The 19658-nt window shown below is 40.1% G+C and overlaps 1 protein-coding gene across 1 annotated transcript in view; it reads right to left on the bottom strand.

Moving 5' to 3' along the window:
• The window catches only part of gabra4 (gamma-aminobutyric acid type A receptor subunit alpha4), a 36246-nt gene extending 16939 nt beyond the window's left edge, over positions 1–19307 (bottom strand). Inside the window, exons 1-6 of the mRNA XM_077247366.1 lie at positions 18639–19307; positions 18347–18465; positions 13717–13784; positions 8170–8390; positions 7754–7836; positions 831–974 (exon numbers count right to left, since the gene is read on the bottom strand). Coding sequence (XP_077103481.1) covers positions 831–974; positions 7754–7836; positions 8170–8390; positions 13717–13784; positions 18347–18465; positions 18639–18724 — 721 coding nt within the window. The 5' untranslated portion in view covers positions 18725–19307. The remainder of the gene's footprint in view (positions 1–830; positions 975–7753; positions 7837–8169; positions 8391–13716; positions 13785–18346; positions 18466–18638) is intronic.
• Between the last annotated feature and the right edge of the window lie 351 nt (positions 19308–19658).

Below are 19658 nucleotides of genomic sequence, written 5' to 3' on the forward strand. Positions count from 1 at the left end.
TGAAAATGAATAGATTCTTCAATTCTCAATGGGGTTTAGACCTTAATATATGCTGCTTTGCAAGCACTGAACCATCAAAATCAGCATGTTAGAATGATTTCTGAAGGATCATGTGACAATGAAGACTGGAGTAATGATCCTGTATAACAAGAATAAATTACATTTTTAATTATATTTAAATAAATTGTAATATCATTTCACAATAATACTGTTTTACTCTATTTTTGATCCAACAAATGCAGCCGTGGTGAACATAAGAGACTTATGCTACGTTCAGACTGGCGGCCAAAATAAGATTTTTTTTTGCATATCCGTTTGAAATCCGATCAGATTTAGCCAGTGACATGTAAAATTACAATATAACAGAGACATGTTTTGGATCGGCGGAGACGACACCGTGGAATAAACCCACTCATACCAGCTTCTTACATTTCTGCCGCTGCCAGAATCATCAGAAGATGCAGTAGTCCAGCGCAGTGGAAACATATTGTCATGTTGTAAATAAAACAACATCTGTATTTCAAAACCCTCCGTTTTACGGTTGTTGTTGTTTTTAGACCTACCAATGCAACACCATTGCCATATAAACCAATGCAGATTTTCCAGAAAACGAAAGAGCGGCAAGGGACTCTCAAATCGGATCTGAACACAATGTGGACAGTCAATAATTTTAGATCAGATTCCTATCGGATACACACATAATCAAATTTGGACTGACAGTGTGAACGTAGCCTTAATAACACCAACATTTTGGACAGTAGTGTATACTGCAAGATAATCGCATAAAAAAAATGTTGCCGTCATTGTGATAGTGTGTTATATGCGTGTACCTGTGATGGACTTTACAGTCTCGCTTGACACAGTCTGTCCGATCAGGTCGTACTGGACCAGGCTGGACGACTCCGGTGGGACCTCCACAGAATGCTGAGGGCCTTTGGTCCAGGTGTAGATCACCTCAGTCATTGGATAGGCATCTGATAAACAAAAGAGAGCCATCATAACAAGAACAGAGGGAATATGTGTGTGCATAACCCTGACAATCGGATCATATTGGTGGCATTGTGTGTATCCCGGTGGAAATGAAAAAGACAGAAATGAGATTAAACACTGGGTAAAAGGAGATTTCTGCTGCAGTCTCCTGATGCTCAGGTTTTTCCCAGAGAAAAACGGCCTTAGGTAAAATAGAAACAAATGAGGCAATTGTTGGCATACTGCTGGAAACTGCAGATCATAGGGAAAAATTGGTTCATATTGAGTTTTATGATCACAGATTTTGGTAGCTTTGGCAAATCTGAGCACGGTTTGAGACATTGCTAAGACTGTTGTTTTAGTGGAGATGTGAGATTACAGGTTTCAGTAACACTTTACAACAAGGTCCCATTAGTTAACATTAGTTAATGCAATAACAATGAGCAAAAAATTAAACTGTTCGTTGTTAGTTCATGTTAGCTCAGGTCCATTAAAAAATATCTACAGAGACGACATTTGATTTTATGTATAGTTAAATAATGTTAACAAATTAAACCACATTGTAAAGTATTACCCTGTTTTCATTTCTCAAGAAAAATGTCTGAGAGTTTTCATTTGCACCTTTACTTAATTTAATTCCTGTCTTTGAGAAACAAAAAGATCTAATTTGTGATGTTCCCTTCCTGCAGGATATCAAAAACTGCATCGATTTGCCAATCAGAAGAACGAACTCCAACATTTCTGATGTAATTTCACAACAATTGTCTAATTTTATTTCTATTTTTATTTCACCTAAGGAAATAAAGGAGTTAATACTTCAATTAAAGATATCTGGGAACTTCACCAGGTCTCCTGAGCTATGAAAGCGCAATCTATGAGCAATGAAATCTTCCTCTGGATATGCCTACGCATGGAACCGTGTGTATTAGTCCTCGAGCTCAGGGTCGAACGGTCGCCGCTAAGACACTGCTCTTTCCTCACTTCGGCCCACTTCCTCCACTGTGCGTGCCACAATCTCGAATCTGAGCCAAGCAGAACAATCACCCTGACACAGAAATCAGATCCGCTGAGATGTTCTCCAGCTAAGAATCAGACAGAGTTCATTTATGGAGAAGAAATCCATACATCAAACAGAGCAGAGACTGACTGCACATCCAGGAGTCCGTCGGCACGCTCCCTGCGCTCCTGTCCTCCTTTGAGATCATCACCATCATCCTCATCTCTCTCTATCTTCCTTAATTCTCTTTTTTTCTCCTCCTTGCTGTCTCTTTCTCCATTTCTGCTTCTGAACCCCCACACACTGGGAAATAGAGCAGAGGAAGGACTTACAAGACACCCACCAACAACCCCATGAAAATAGAAGGAGAGAGCGCAATAGAGAAAAGAGAGGGGACAGAGACACTAAATGAGTTTTGATCCAAAGTCATGCTGAGCATTGCAGAATTTTTTGAGGGGAACTGAATGAACCCTGGTGAGAGAGAGAGAGAGAGAGAGAGAGAGAGAGAGAGAGAGAGAGAGAGAGAGAGAGAGAGAGAGAGAGAGAGAGAGAGAGAGAGAGAGAGAGAGAGAGAGAGAGAGAGAGAGAGAGAGAGACTGTATCAGTGCAACTTGAGTTTAAATACAAACTACATTTTCTGATATTCTGATGTTTTCTGCCAGCGCAAAAGTTCCTGTCACTATGCCTATGTTTTGTTTAGGGATGCACAGGCATTTTGGCCGATACAGATACCCGATAATTCTTTATATTTGAAAGCCGATAACGAATATATTGGCCGATAAATCTAAATCAAAATTTTTATATAATTTTTGAGAGCCTGATTACAAAAACAAATCTCACCATTAAAATCCATGTCCGATCCGGCACACAAGCACACAATTGAAATGTTCTTATTATAATTGTATATAGCCTATATGACAGACTTGCGCTGCACATGTTGCACTTAACTGTATTTTCCTTTTTTGAAGTGAATCCAATCATATTTCAAGTAATTCAAAACCATCATGGTGAAAAGTTTGCATCTGAAGTGTCTCATCTGAAGGAAATAATCCATTATTTATTGGCTTTGGTCGCGTTTTTTTTTAGTAGAAGTCTAATTGCTTAGTAAGATACCAGACCCCTTCTCAACAAAACAGTTGATGTGAAGAATTATTCATGTCTAGAGGTTAAATTGTGGTGTAGGGCTGAATGATTTGGAGAAAATAAAATCTACTTGTGAATTCTTTTTTTTTTAAGGTTTTATTTTTTGAGATAATACAGTATATTATACCGAGAGCAAGTGCAGTGGGAGAGAGAGGGCAAAGGATTATGTTGATATCTGATGATTCTGGAACAACATTTCAATCAACCAATTAGATTTGAGGGGCAAGTTTACAGTTCGTCACGTTTTGGCTTACAACCAGGGTTAGGTGGGTTAGACTACATCAGTGTTAAATAATTTACCTCTGATTTTAGTGATAACTTATGGGTTATAGTTCGGTTTAGGGGTGGGTTTAGGTTTTGGGTTAGGACTACATTTTCGGACAGGAATGTTGTTCAATTATCAACAAATTGTGTTGATCCAGGAACATGTCTTACTTGGTAAAATCACAGTGACCATAAATGAACACAGCGCTGCGCTTCACTCATGCAGCACATATATATTTATTGAATCATCTTACAGCCTTTAAGATTTAATAATCGCACAAAGCCATATCACGATTTTGGTTTGATTTCGAGTCATCTTGCAGGCCTACAGTGTAGGATAAACTACACAGTGAAGTTTCGTAAAAATCACTAACCCTAGCTATGAGTGAAAGTAACCCTAGCATACATCACTAATAAATGAATGACATGACACGAGAAAGGAGCAGAAAACTGTATCAGAGTGCAAAGGAAAGAGCGTAAATGAAAACGAGAGCTGTTATAGGTCTGCGCTGTCCCGGGGCAGGAGGGAAAGCTGTGGTGACCTTCTCGACTCTACAGGGGACGAACAGCTCTCTGTCTAGATGCTTACCCTCAGGCCCAGAGAAAGGACAGAAAGATGTATATAAGAAGACAAAGAGAAGAGAGAGCGAGATATCCGTCAGCACATTAGCACAGCCACCACTACAAAACCAAAACATCGAGATCGTCCTCATAACAATGTCACAATGCGCCAGCAGAAGCTCTCTGGACTGATCTTATCTCCAGATCTTCCAGCAGTCTCCATAAAAGAGCCCTTCCCACCCGCCACATATTCCCATTCGAGATTAGGCCTTCTTTTCTGATTTCGCTTTCTTTTACCTGAATCTTTTTTTTTTTTTTTTTTTTTTTTTCATTTTTGCTGACCGACTGTCGTGAACAGTCCTGCTGATATGGAGATTCTTTGTTCAGTTTTTAGAATATGAACTAAGTCTGTATTTACACAGTCAGAGGGAAAAGTAATTTCTCCTTGAGGAGAAGAGTTGTTTTTTCAGATCTCTAAGGTAAAGGGCTTAAATTAAATCTCAATCGCTCTCTCTCTCTCTCTCTCTCTCTCTCTCTCTCTCTCTGTCTCTGTCTCTGTCTCTGTCTCTGTCTCTGTCTCTGTCTCTGTCTCTGTCTCTGTCTCTGTCTCTGTCTCTGTCTCTGTCTCTGTCTCTGTCTCTGTCTCTGTCTCTGTCTCTGTCTCTCTCTCTCTCTATATATATATATATATATATATATATATATATATATATATATATATATATATATATACAGGTCCTTCTCAAAAAATTAGCATATTGTGATAAAGTTAATTATTTTCCATAATGTAATGATAAAAATTAAACTTTCATATATTTTAGATTCATTGCACACCAACTGAAATATTTCAGGTGTTTTATTGTTTTAATACTGATGATTTTGGCATACAGCTCATGAAAACCCAAAATTCCTGTCTCAAAAAATTAGCATATTTCATCCGACCAATAAAAGAAGTGTTTTTAATACAAAAAAAAAAGTCAACCTTCAAATAATTATGTTCAGTTATGCACACAATAGTCAATACTTGGTCGGGAATCCTTTTGCAGAAATGACTGCTTCAATGCGGCGTGGCATGGAGGCAATCAGCCTGTGGCACTGCTGAGGTGTTATGGAGGCCCAGGATGCTTCGATAGCGGCCTTAAGCTCATCCAGAGTGTTGGGTCTTGCGTCTCTCAACTTTCTCTTCACAATATCCCACAGATTCTCTATGGGGTTCAGGTCAGGAGAGTTGGCAGGCCAATTGAGCACAGTAATACCATGGTCAGTAAACCATTTACCAGTGGTTTTGGCACTGTGAGCAGGTGCCAGGTCGTGCTGAAAAATGAAATCTTCATCTCCATAAAGCTTTTCAGCAGATGGAAGCATGAAGTGCTCCAAAATCTCCTGATAGCTAGCTGCATTGGCCCTGCCCTTGATAAAACACAGTGCACTAACACCAGCGGCTGACATGGCACCCCAGACCATCACTGACTGTGGGTACTTGACACTGGACTTCAGGCATTTTGGCATTTCATTCTCCCCAGTCTTCCTCCAGACTCTGGCACCTTGATTTCCGAATGACATGCAAAACTGAGCAACAGTCCAGTGCTGCTTCTCTGTAGCCCAGGTCAGGCGCTTCTGCCGCTGTTTCTGGTTCAAAAGTGGCTTGACCTGGGGAATGCGGCACCTGTAGCCCATTTCCTGCACACGCCTGTGCACGGTGGCTCTGGATGTTTCTACTCCAGACTCAGTCCACTGCTTGCGCAGGTCCCCCAAGGTCTGGAATCGGTCCTTCTCCACAATCTTCCTCAGGGTCCGGTCACCTCTTCTCGTTGTGCAGCGTTTTTTGCCACACTTTTTCCTTCCCACAGACTTCCCACTGAGGTGCCTTGATACAGCACTCTGGGAACAGCCTATTTGTTCAGAAATTTCTTTCTGTCTTACCCTCTTGCTTGAGGTTGTCAATGATGGCCTTCTGGACCGCAGTCAGGTCGGCAGTCTTACCCATGATTGCGGTTCTGAGTAATGAAACAGGCTGGGAGTTTTTAAAAGCCTCAGGAATCTTTTCCAGGTGTTTATAATTAATTAGTTGATTCAGATGATTAGGTTAATAGCTTGTTTAGAGACCCTTTTCATGATATGCTAATTTTTTGAGATAGGAATTTTGGGTTTTCATGAGCTGTATGCCAAAATCATCAGTATTAAAACAATAAAAGACCTGAAATATTTCAGTTGGTGTGCAATGAATCTAAAATATATGAAAGTTTAATTTTTATCATTACATTATGGAAAATAATTAACTTTATCACAATATGCTAATTTTTTTAGAAGGACCTGTATATATATATATATATATATATATAACAAACTACATTTTCTGATGTTTTCTGCCAGCGCAAAAGTTCACTATGCCTATGTTTTGTTTAGAGATGCACCGGTATGAACATTTTGCCCAATACAGATACCCGATAATTATTTATATTTGAAAGCCGATATTGGCTGATAAATCTAAATCCAAGTTTTTTTATAATTTTTGAGAGCCCGATTACAAAAACAAATACATTAAAATCCATGTCCCAAGCACACAATTTAAATGTTCTCATTATAATGTTATATAGCCTATATGACAGACTTGTGCTACACATTTTGCACTTAACTGTATTTTGCACTTCACATCTTAATTGAAGATGCCGCGTCCCAATTTGCCTACTTATACTACGCCGTATACTGTTTTTATGAAGAACAAATACATACTTTTGAGTGTGTAGCAAGATAGTAGGCAAGCTTTTGGACATACTACTTTGTCATAATTGCATCTTTAACTAACTCTGTCGTGAAGTTACGTGCATCCTGTCAATGTTTAAACTGCCCAGTCAATCATCTGGTCACACTTGAAAACCACATTCAGTTTCATTTATTTTCCCACCGTTTCGGAGAGAAATATAGTAGCACGTTGATCTGCCAGTCGTGGGTCTTTCATGCGGAGACTCTCCTCATGTGTTTGCAATTTGCATAATGATGCATTTATGTTAATGATCAAATGTATCTTTACAAAAGTTCACAATGCTGTTGCAGATGAAATATATTGTTGATAACATTGAATAAATATCTTTTCATCAGGTTAGATACAAATTTTCATTCATTCAAACCACTTTATCTAAGGCGCTCTACTTAACCGTCGGACTAGCACATCCGCATTGTTTGTGGTTTTTTAACATTTTTTATTCGTGTTTGTAGTTCTAGTCGAATCCTCGTCCAACGCACAATGGGTTGTGGGCAATATTAGCCAATATATAGCCAACCCACCAATTCTAATTTCGAATACAATTTAGGATGGATAGTACGCAAATTGGGATTGCAGCAGAAGTCTCCTTTCTTACGCTGAAGTCTCAAATTGCCATCCTAGAAAGCATTTGATTGGACAAAAACAAATGCAGAGAAATTCAAACAAGATGAGTCACCAATAGTTTTGGTGCTTTTTCCTGCCAGAGAAAACTTCAATAAATGCATAGGCTAAAAGTGAAAGTGTCAGCCTTTAGGAGTACACTAGCATATAGATGAAGTTAAATTCTGATTTTATTTCTCTAACCCTTAAATAATCCATTGTGTTCCTCATATGATTTGTTTAGTCATCTGACAGTGAAGAGAGAGCGAAATCCATTTTTAAATAAGGGATTACTTCAGTGCTCTTTAAGAAACGGTTCATAAGTACTTTTCTTCTCCTAACCCCAAACAAGTCATATAAACTGCCATGTTCCTTTACTCAGAATCAGTGTCTCAAATCATGCTTTAGTGTTTTGTGAGATGAAGTAATCAGCATATATAAAGTATAATCCTCACAGCTGCCGAACTTCAGAGGACAGGAATGGCCATCCATCGGGAAATTGACGAGTTTCATCGGGCATTCTGCACTTATTGTCAATCTGTGGGAAAAAAACAAAAAACAGATACAAATGGTTAAAATAGTGAGGGTGTGATATCCACCAAAACATTTAAAGGTCATTCACCAAGTAGTATATGGAACAACATTTCTAGCAACCATCCACTACTGTAGGCCTTAGGGGCCGGGATTGATGCTTCAACAACATTCATTTCAACCTGCTTTTCCCACAACACCATCTTTTGTTGGTCTTGCAACAACATTTATCCAGGAACACCTCGTACTTGGTAAAATGACGGTCACCCACGAGCAAACACAGCCTGCCAAAGTCTTTTCAGCGTAAATGGACTCAGGACTGGACATGTGCATGCGGTACCTCATAGTGTACAGGATGGTGCCGTTCTTCATGATTCGGAAGAGTCTATTGGGCGCAGTCATGTTGTGAGCCACGGATCGTTTGCCATTCCTGAAGAACGTGTCAGGGGTCCAGACTTTGGTCACCATCAGGTTATTTAGACGGAGGATCTCCACCGGGCCCTCATACCTCAACCGCCTATCCACCCACGTCTGGCGGAAGAACACATCCATGGTGTACTCCTGGAAGAAAGCACAAACACAGAGCTGTCAAAACCACACACAAATCAATCTGACTTACTCCTGACAGAAAGCTTCATTAGAGAGATTCTGTAAAAAGCAAAACAATCCATCATAATCTTGCAAAATCTTGTCTAGATTCTTAAACAAACACTTCCCCTCATGCTGACAAACTGTGCTCCTGCCAAATTCCCAAACCCTTAAAAACAACATACAATCTAAATGATCCCTATTTACTTTTTAAATACATTTAATTCAATTCACATGTATTTGTTAAGTTCACAATACACATTGTTTCAAAGCAGCTTTACAGAAAATGCATGTCTACTTTACAATTTAGAGTGATCTGTTATCAGAGGGAACTGTCGAACTTATGTATTTCAGAAATGTACATATACAAATCACACAGTTAGCTAAACATGTATTAATTTAAACAATTTAAGGCAGAAACTATGTGCTCATTGAAGTAATGAATACATGTTTGTTAACAAATGATTGACATATTGAAAATTGTCTCAAAAAGTCAAAGGTGTCAATACGAACTGAAGCATTTCTTATCAAATTCATCCAAGAACGAATTTCCAAGAAAGAAATTCCCCTGTAACCTTTAGGCCGTGTGTCCACCAAAGCGTTTTTTTCACGCAGCTGGCGTAAAATTCCAATTGTTTGAAAATGGGAGCGCCGCGTTTTTTAAATACCATGAGCGTAACGAGGCGCTGAGCGTGTATTTAACGCTCAAGCGCTGAGCGCCCGGCGTTTTTTACTGGTCGCCGAGAGTTGAATAATGTTCAACTTTGGGTAAAACACTGCGCTCATCACTGTCACTTTTTACACAGCCGTCCAATCACAGTGGAGGAGGGGCGGGACAAATACCACACGACCAACTGTCACAACATTCTCTCTGTACAACGACGTCAACCAGCAGAGCTAACCGAACAAAATGGATGAAAAATAAATTTTTAGTATGAAACAAATTATCTGCGAAATCAGTTACAAGTAAACTGTGCTGCGGATATTCTGTATCATAGCAACGAATCGTCTCAACTGAAAAAACGCAGCGCTGCCAAAACGCTCTCAAGCGCCCACAGCTAGGCGTTTTCAGATTCAGAATCAGAATCAGAAAGAGCTTTGTTGCCAAGTGTGCTTGCACACACAAGGAATTTGTTTTGGTGCTGAGGCTTCCAGTGGACTATACAAATACAACAAGAAACATGAAACATAATACTACAAATTATAAGAATAAAGAATAAAAATATAAATATATGAGAATAAAAAGTATCACAGTTAGGTTTAGTCAGAATAGACATTTCCAGATTTACAGATTATGAACATAATTATTTACAGTGTTTTGAATATTATAATAAATAAATCTAAATATAAGTATAAGTATCACCTGAGTTGTAGGATATTGCACTAAACAGTGGGAGTATTGCACTTACAGGCATATGCCTTGGGAGGAGTGTTAACTGTTCAGGAGGGAAATGGCCTGTGGGAAGAAACTGTTCCTGTGCCGAGATGTTCTTGTGGCCAGTGATCTAAGTCTCCGTCTTGACGGTAACCGTTCAAACAGGTGGTGACCAGGGTGAGTGGAGTCTGTGATGATTTTACCTGCTCTCTTCCTCACTCTGGAAGAATACAGGTCCTGGAGGTTTGGTAGGGGGGCACCAATGATCCTCTCCGCAGTCCGGACTGTCCGTTGTAGTCTCCTGATGTCTGATTTGGTAGCTGAACCAAACCAGACAGTGATGGATGTCCATAAGACAGACTCGATGCAGCTGAGTAGAACTGAATCAGCAGCTCCTGTGGCAAGTTGAACTTCCTCAGCTGGCGAAGGAAGTACAGTCTCTGCTGGGCTTTTTTTTACAATGGAGTCAATGTGATTGTCCCACTTCAGATCCTGAGAGATGGTAGTGCCCAGGAACCTGAATGACTCCACTGCTTCCACAGTGCTGTTCATGATGGTGAGTGGGGGGAGTGCTGGGCTGTTCCTCCTGAAGTCCACGATCATCTCCACTGTTTTGAGCGTGTTCAGCTCAAGGTTGTTGTAACTGCACCAGACAGCCAGCTGTTCAACCTCCAGTCTGTAAGCAGACTTGTCACCGTTCCGGATGAGACCGATGACAGTGGTGTCGTCGGAAAATTTCAGGAGCTTGACAGAGGGGTCTTTAGAAGTGCAGTCATTAGTGTACAGGGAGAAGAGCAGTGGGGAGAGAACGCACCCTTGAGGGGCGCCAGTGCTGGTGGTGAGAGTCCTGGATGTGTGTTTCCCCAGTCTCACTCGCTGCCTGCGGTCCGTCAGGAAGCTGGAGATCCACTGACAGATCGAGGATGGTATGGAGAGCTGGGTCAGTTTGGCTGTGAGAAGATCAGGCATGATGGTATTGAAGGCTGAACTGAAGTCCACAAAGAGGATCCTTGCATAAGTCCCAGGTCTGTCGAGATGTTGCAGGATATAATGCTGTCCCATGTTGACTGCATCATCCACAGACCGATTTGCTCTGGAAGCAAACTGAAAGGGATCCAGCAGGGGTCCAGTGATGTCCATCAGGTGGGCCAACACCAGTCTTTCAAACGACTTCATGACCACAGACGTGAGAGCGACAGGTCTGTAGTCATTAAGTCCAGTGATTTTGGGTTTTTTGGGAACCGGAATGATAGTGGAGCGTTTGAAGCAGCAGGGATCTTCACACTGCTCCAATGATCTATAGAAGATCTGCGTGAAGACCGGGGCCAGTTGGTCAGCAAAGGCTTTTAAACAAGCAGATGAGATGCCGTCTGGGCCTGAGGCTTTCCTAGTCTTCTGTTTTTTGAAGACTCGGCTCACGTCCTCCACACAGACCTAAAGCTCAGGTTGGATGGCAGGAGGGGCAGGAGGTGATGGTGAATGTGTGAAGTGCAGTTTAGAGCCGGTGTGTGGTGTGAATGAGGGCTTTTCAAACCTGCAATAAAATTAATTTAAATCGTCAGCCAGGTGTTGATTGTCCACAGATCGAGGGGATGGTGACTTGTAGTTGGTGATGTTCCTCAGGCCATTCCAGACTGATAATGGGTCGTTGGATGAAAACTGTTTTTTCAGTTTTTCAGAGTAGCTTCTTTTAGCAACTCTGATCTCCTTTGTCAGTCGGTTTCTGGCCTGGTTATACAAGATTATATCCCCACTTCTGTAAGCATCCTCTTTGGCATGACGAAGGTGTTTGAGTTTCCCAGTAAACCATGGTTTATCATTAGTGAATGATAAGAATGTCCTGGTAGGAATGCATGTATCCTCAAAGAAACTTATATATGATGTTACAGTATCTGTGAACTCATCCAGATCGGTGGTAGCAGCTTCAAAAACAGTCCAATCAGTGCAATCAAAGCAGGCCTGTAGATCCTGCTCTGCTTCATTGGTCTATCTTTTAACAGTCCTTAACACAGGTTTAGCTGATTTCAGTTTCTTTCTGTAGGTCGGAATAAGATGAACCAAAAAGTGATCAGAGAGCCCTAAAGCTGCTCGTGAAACGGAGTGATACGCATTCCTTATTGTGGTGTAACAGTGGTCCAGTATATTACTGTCTCTGGTGGGACATGTAACGTGCTGTCTGTATTTTGGTAGTTCACGGGAAAGATTTGCTTTGTTAAAATCCCCAATAATTATTAGAAGAGAGTCCGGGTGCCTTTGTTCCGTTTCAGATATTTGTTCAGCCAGCTGTTGTAGCGCCGCGCTCACGCACGCGTCTGGAGGGATGTAAACATTCACGAGAATGAAAGAGGAAAACTCCCGAGGCGAGTAGAAAGGTTTGCAATTAATGAAATGGGTCTCTAAGTTAGGAGAGCATATCTTGTTCAGTGTTGTTATATCTGAACACCAATTTTCGTTAATGTAGAAACACAATCCACCACCTCTCATTTTCCCCGTTAGCTCCGCGATGCGATGCGCTCGGAATAGCTGGAAGCCCGGCAGATGTATTGCGTTGTCCGGTATGGCTTCACTCAGCCAGGTTTCAGTGAAGCACAGAGCAGCAGAGTTAGAAAAATCCTAGTTAATCCTTGTGAGCAGAAGTAGTTCGTCCATTTTGTTAGGAAGGGATCGGAGGTTCCCAAGATGAATGCTGGGGAGTGCAGTGCGCAGGCCGCGCTCGCGGAGTTTAACCAGCGCTTCCCGCGTTTGCGTCTGACCGCGCGTTTGAACAACAACACTGCACCTCCGACGAGAATGTCCAGCAAAACGTCTGAATAATCAAAAACTGTATAGTTTTCTGGTGTGTGTTTCCTAATGCCCAGTAGTTCGTCTTTGGTGAAACTGATAGGAAAATAATGACTAAACACAGGACAAACGAACAAAAATAACACAGTAGCTGGAGAGCTCCTCACCGAGGCAGCCATCTGCGGCGCCATCTTGGTTTAAAAACAAAAAACAAAAAATGCTCTCTTTCAGAGCATTTGAAAGAGATGCTCTCTTTCAGCAGAGCGTCCAGCGTTTTCAGCCGGCTAAAAACGCTTTGGTGGACACACGGCCTTAGAAACATTAAACCAAAATGAATCCTATTTACTTTTCAAAGAAATACATTTTTCAGCGTTTTTCATCATTTTCAGCGGTCTCAAACTGTGTATATCATGTTTAAAATAAAAAGTCAAAGGTGTCAATATAAAAACATTTCTCATTAAATTAATCCAAGAATTTAATTGTAAAAAGAAAAATCCCCTGTAACCCTTAAAAAGAACATGAAATCAAAACGAACCCTATTTACCTTTTTAAAGAAATGTCCTGGTTGTTCTCTACACGATTAATCAGTCAATCTTATTCTACTGAATAACTTTTATTTTCATAATCCTACAATAAAAAACAAACTTTCTACACTTCTGAAACAGCTTTTTAAAAGCAAAATCAAATCATACGGGAGCAAAGTATGTTTTAATTCACAGAACATCTCGGATGTTAAATGTGTTATGAATGCCCTGTAATGCATATTTTTTTTGCTGGTTTTAATATTTTAGGTACCGATCTGGGCTGAACACTATGTGGTCACATTTAGCTCTGTTATGTTCTTTTGCGAGGTGCAGAACCTCACATTGTTCTCAGGGGAAAATCCCTGCCGAAATTGTTGACTGAATCACATTTTTTTTTTTAAATTGTGAATGTCTAGCACACTGTACTTGATTTACTCTGACTAGGCACATAACAGCACCATGCATTGATCTAAATGCCAAGCTGCCTGAATTATTTATTGTAATAATATCTCAGTGGATGGATATGATGTCTTATATAACAGGTGCTCATGCACACATACATGTACACGCACAAATCCGACCTGTGCACATATAATCATGAACATCTCTGAGCACTCACCATCTCCACGTCGGAAACTGGGCCAAAACTTGTGACGTAAATATCGGTCTTCACTTCCGTCACTGGACCTGGACAGAAACAGGAATCTTTAGAATCACATAACAATGTCCTCTTATGACTGGAAATAGATCTGAAAGAAATGTTTACTTTTTACAGAATATATGTGATCTTAATAGTTACTTATTAGTCATTCTCAATGTGACCCAGTTAGAGTAAAATAAATGGATTACCAGAGAATTGCTTTTGCTTTTTTGTCTCTCAAATTCAACATGAACCATTCTCAACCAATTTGATTCGCTGAAGAGAAAAACTCATGAGCAGGGCTTTATTTGATCAATCAGAAATGTATTTGATGGTGTAAAGTGTGTGTTTCGTATCAGAATGGAGTCAGAGCTGAATGTGAGCGAATCCTTCATGCTAATGATGCTGTAACCTTGTTAACCGGCATTAGATAACCACACAGATTATAGAAAGGCTGCATTGCCTACAGTATGGAGACCTAAAACAATGTCTAAACAGCTATTTGGCTATTGGTTAACATGACCTAGCAACCCGCACAGTCTAAGGGTGTGTTCACACTTGCAGTTTGACTCTCTTGGTTCTTTTGGTCCAGAAAAAAATACATTTAGTCCTGGTTTAGTCGAAGCGTTTACATTGCTATTTTTAACACTGAACCTAAAGATACAATACAAAAAAAAAAAAAGCTTTTATGACGTATATTTTGTGAACATCCAAAACAATGCAGTGTGCTGGGCTAAATGTGCTCGTTGTATGTGTCTAGATATAATGCCATTTTTAATGGCTGAGAACTCACAAAAAGTTTAGAAAATGTGTAAAAGAGTCAGAAGTGCCAGGAATTCCTCTGCAGACACAAAAATAAAGATCTGCAGCAAAGAGATGGCAGCTTCAACTGTACTGAACTAAAATGGGCAACAAAGTTCATATGACGTGAAAAAAACAGATTCTCTTTTTTATGGTCCAACCTTATGACATCACATCCTGTTTTCGGTTTGTTTAAATGTCTCTGTTGCTTTCATATGTGTGTGTGTGTGTGTGTGTGTGTGTGTGTGTGTGTGTGTGTGTGTGTGTGTGTGTGTGTGTGAATGAATGAATGAATGACACTGTGTGCCTTTTATATATCAGTATTTACTTTCTGAGCTTTGATTCATCATGTGATTTTCTCATCACCACACAGAATTTTTACAGTGTGGGTCTCGGTTTACTTGTTTGGTGTTCACCAAGGCTCATATGGCAGCGTTCACAGTTATTCAAATGACCCGGACTAAAAGAGCAATCGCAGTGTTCGTTTTATTCAAACCAAACCTGCCAAGTGTGAACACACCCTAAGTGAACTTAGCCAATAGGAAAGCCAATTCCAAGGCAGATTAAGCAGATTATGAAGACATTTTTTTCTTAAAAATAAAGTACACTTTCAAATATTGAATAATATGACCGTGAATATGCATAAGGAAAGGATATGGGCTCAGTTTCGATTTCATGTTGAATTCATGTGGAGACAAAAATAAAGGTCCCACTTTATATTAAGTGGCTTTAAGTACTATGTACTTACATTGAAATTAATAATTTGATACAATGGACGTATTGTGTACATACTTTTTTTTACATTGTACTTATGTTTTGAAAATACCTGCATGTAATTACAACTGTAAAACATTTTATGTAATTACATTTGTAATTACACTGTTGACCCTTCCCTTACATCTTAACCACCATTAAACCTACCCATACCACCACACCTGACCCTAACCTTACCTGTATCACACCTCAAAAGCAGCAAAAGTTTTTTACAATACAACATGAACACAATAAGTACATTGTACTTATTTTTCGATGTAAGTACATAGTATTTAAAGCCACTTATATAAAGTGGGACCAAAATGAAAAAAAATAACAAAAAAAATAAAGACTGAAAGTGTGATTGAAAACAGACTCAGGCACTCAAAGCTCTAAATCACATGATTTATCACTGAATAATCTCATTGGCTGAACTTGTGAGGTTTGAACTCTTAACGTTCTAGAGGCTCTTTGATAGATGCTTGAGTAAATCACTTGTGAGTGAAGTGCCTACAGTCAAACACAAGAAAATGGATTATCTGTCATTAAACAGACACTCTGAGCATCTCTCACAGTTGACAACCATGAATCCTACAGAAATATGAAAGACAATTGTTTCTGCAACAGCAATGAGACGAAATAAAGAGTAAATGGAGACTTTTGCTAAGATCTCATGTTTTCAGATTTTTCCACAGGTCTCCACTAGAGTTTCAGAGGATCTCAACAATTTCTCAAACTGTGCAGACTTGCAAAAATGCCATAGTATACAATCAAAAGTCAAATGTCTTAATATAAACTCAATATAAACTATAGTTTATATAAACAATATAAACTATAAGCATTTCACATCAAACTCTTCCAAAATCAAATGATCTGAGCTGCTCTCAGCATTATTATAGGCCTTTTTCACAGCAGCGCCATCTTTTAACCGGAATGAAAATGAGGCTGTGAGAGATAGACATACATCTTTTCAGTGGGTTGTACTGCTTTTTAATGTGTTTCTGGATTGTTCTGCTGACAAAACACTGCAAAAATATCTTTCTGAGAAATTTCAGTAGACAAAAAATCCCAGAGAACAAGAGCTGTGTAAAATTATAAGTGATCTAAGAGCTTTATACAGCTTTTTAAAGTGGATGCCATTGAAAACATGGTAAGTCTATCCCTCACAGCCTACTTTCATAATCTGTCATGGTGCTGTTCTGAATAAGACCTATAGCTATATACTTTTACTGTATGACAATTACTGTCTCATTTGTTTCTATTATTATTTATTTAGGAAATCCAGGAGAATTATAAGACACAAAGTTCAAATTTAATTTAAATTACACTGAGAACTTCACTTTTCCTTTTATTTTTTCTCTCTCAAAATGTTGCTCCAAAACCTGCATTAACAGAAGGAACATGTTTACACAACCCCCCAGTTCATATTATTCAGATGTCAAGGTCTAGAAAGTATTAAAAAAAAACACCTTTTCATAAAATAGTCCATGACTCATGCTCTGTGTTTAAAGTCATCTGAAGCCATAAGACAGCTTGAGTGAGAAACATAAAACACAAAATTTAGTTTGTCGTTTAGAGAAAATCAAATACAGAAGACCTGAAATGTAGTGCACAAGTCTTATGGACTATTTTTATGTTTTTTTTTTTTTTTTGTCACAAGCAACATGTATCAAATTTGCTATTCCTAGTTCCACAGAAAGATTAACAGCATACGGGTAAAATAAAATGACAGAATTGTCATTTTGGGGCTGAACAATTACATAATAGGCTGCTTCAGTATATGACCAAAAGTGCATTTCCTCATTGAACAACAATCAAACACATTTCAGACGACAACAACCAGGCCAATGGTAAGAGACGCGCCCGAGCCCTGATATCTATCATCTCTGAAGCACTACATTCTTAGGCAAGGGCAACTCATGCGATCCTACTAGAACTGTGAACCCACAGCACAGATAGCTGAGAGCTGATCAAGCCCCTCCAGCCTGATCCAGCTCCGCTCGAGAGCTCTTGTCATGTGAAGGTGGGTGTGCTGTTCTGTTTGGAGAGATGTGCTCTCTGCCTCTTCACTAAAGTTACATAAAAAACCAGAGCTTCATACCCAAAGCTCCAATCACATCCCGGCATTACGCACAGAGATCCACAGTCTTTGATTTGATTATTTATTTCTTGCCTTGGCTAATAAAAAAATTAAATGAGGAAAAGGGGAGGGCGGAAACTGTGACGTGCAGCAAGTCTTGATGTTTTTCTTTTTATAGTATCTTTCATCAATAAGTCATTAATTAATGTAATGACTAATACATCACTAGCCATATAGGACTATGAAAATATTTAATTTCCATGCACACTAACTCATGATCTTTAAAGTATTATATGATCTAATTATGCTTTTCATGCTGTTCATGAAGATATAAAGTATTACATTTCAGTTAAATCGACTGAATATATCCACGAACTTTAAAAAAAAATATTCCATGCATACACTAAGGGGTTAATTCTGAAGTTTCAGGCACAGTGACCGTCGTAAAATATATTTGGGCTACTGTACACAAAACTAGAGCTACAATAAAATGATTTTCTGCTGACCACTAAATAACAGCAGCGCATCACTTGGCTTCGCAAAACAGGTTAAAACACTGATGCGCGCTGTTAAATGATAGGAGAGCGCGGGAAATGTTATCGGTTTACGCACACAAAGCGAACATCTGTACTGTACTCTACCTACTTAAAATGAGCATTAAGCGGCTTTCTCAGCGCGATTACATAACCAAACTCGCTTAAACATCTAAACGGCACCGATCTAAAAGATACATGGAGAGCAGAGAAAGAGAGTGAGCAGAGAAAGAGAGTGGGCAGCAAAAGGACATTTGGAGTTGGCTTACACCTCCATCTCCCCTTAGAGGACACCAACCTCACCAAACAAACAACACTTAGTAAACAGCATGCGACCTGCATAAAAAAACACAACATTTGGAGAGCATGCTTTGCGCAAGAAGCTTTTAAAGCACTGCGCGCTTATTCTGGACACATGATTGTGAAGATTTTTGGCACGTACCCCCAAATCCAGGTCGGAGTCTGTTGTCGTATCCATCCAGGAGTCGGTCCAGAATGCGCGTGAAATTTTCCGGGTATAATTTCTCATCCTTTCTGATCTGTCCAGATATTCTCTTTATGCTAAAAACAACACAGAGCAAACTGAAACATTTTAACATTGCGCACACATTAAATCTACGCCTATTTTCGTATCAATCAACAGCACAAATAGTTCTAAATTGCTCGAGTTTGACGTTTGTAACCTCGAGGCGTAAAGATGCCATGCGCAACGCTCATATCCAGTTGGAACTCACCAAGCCGCCACACAGAGAAAGTAGAGGAGAGTGGAAATAGAAGTGGGGTACATCGCAGTCACCATCTCCTTCTTGGCAGAAACCATGTTTACATGCCATTCTTTAAGCCTTCTTCACATTTCCCTTCGCCAAACGTCCCGAGGAATGATCGAGGAAACGTGCGGTAGCGCGCAATACGCGCTTCACCATCACCCGCAAAGCAGTGCCAGCGAAGCATCCACATCCAGAACTCGCTCTGCGCCCGATGGATCGCCTAAATCCCAACCCCAAACTCAGTGGTTAAGAGAAGCATATGGTGAGGCATCCTGTAGAATCGTGCGTCTCGCTGTGAGGAGGTTAGAGGAGAGAGAGGAGGACGCGCTGGGTTCCTACACACTCGCATCAGTGCCAAAACAGGGACGTGCGTCCGACGCGCAACACACTCACGAGCGCTCTTAAGTGAAGTCTGCCTGCGAGTGCTTCACTTTTGTGATGTAGTAGTGGTGGCATTGCGCATGAACTCACTTTACGCAGCAATTGTCATGTCCAATCTTGCCCGTGTTAACCGTTGACTTTGGGGGGCGGGTGTTAATTGATTTTGGCAACTAAAAGATCCAAATTTGAATTATGGGGTTCCTGGAATATAATTAATCCCGTTTGCATTTTTACATTAACAGTTCCCACTCTCAAAAAAAAAAAAAAAAAAAAAAAAACGTATCTGGGCTTGTACTAGGCCTACAGCATATTGAAATGGGTCAGTGTTTGTCGCAACGTTACACACATGCTCGCGCACAGTCCGAGGTACAGTCACACTGTACAGGAAGTAGGACAAACCACACGCAGCTCTTAAGATTCCTGTACACCTGGGACGGGACAGGACAGTCTTCGGTGTAGCGTGCGCGTGTGTGCGTGCCCGCTGCCTTGGGAAGACCATGAGCCTTTGTTTGGTTTCCATCCTGCTTGGCTCTTCGATGGCACCCGTGAAAAGAAAAGCTAATTAACTCTTGTCCAATTGTTTTTGATAGCAATCATACCCACCGA

This window comes from Siphateles boraxobius, unplaced genomic scaffold (genome assembly GCF_051911475.1).
Source record: "Siphateles boraxobius isolate OS27281-9 unplaced genomic scaffold, OSU_SipBor_1 3, whole genome shotgun sequence".
Lineage (NCBI taxonomy): Eukaryota > Metazoa > Chordata > Actinopteri > Cypriniformes > Leuciscidae > Siphateles > Siphateles boraxobius.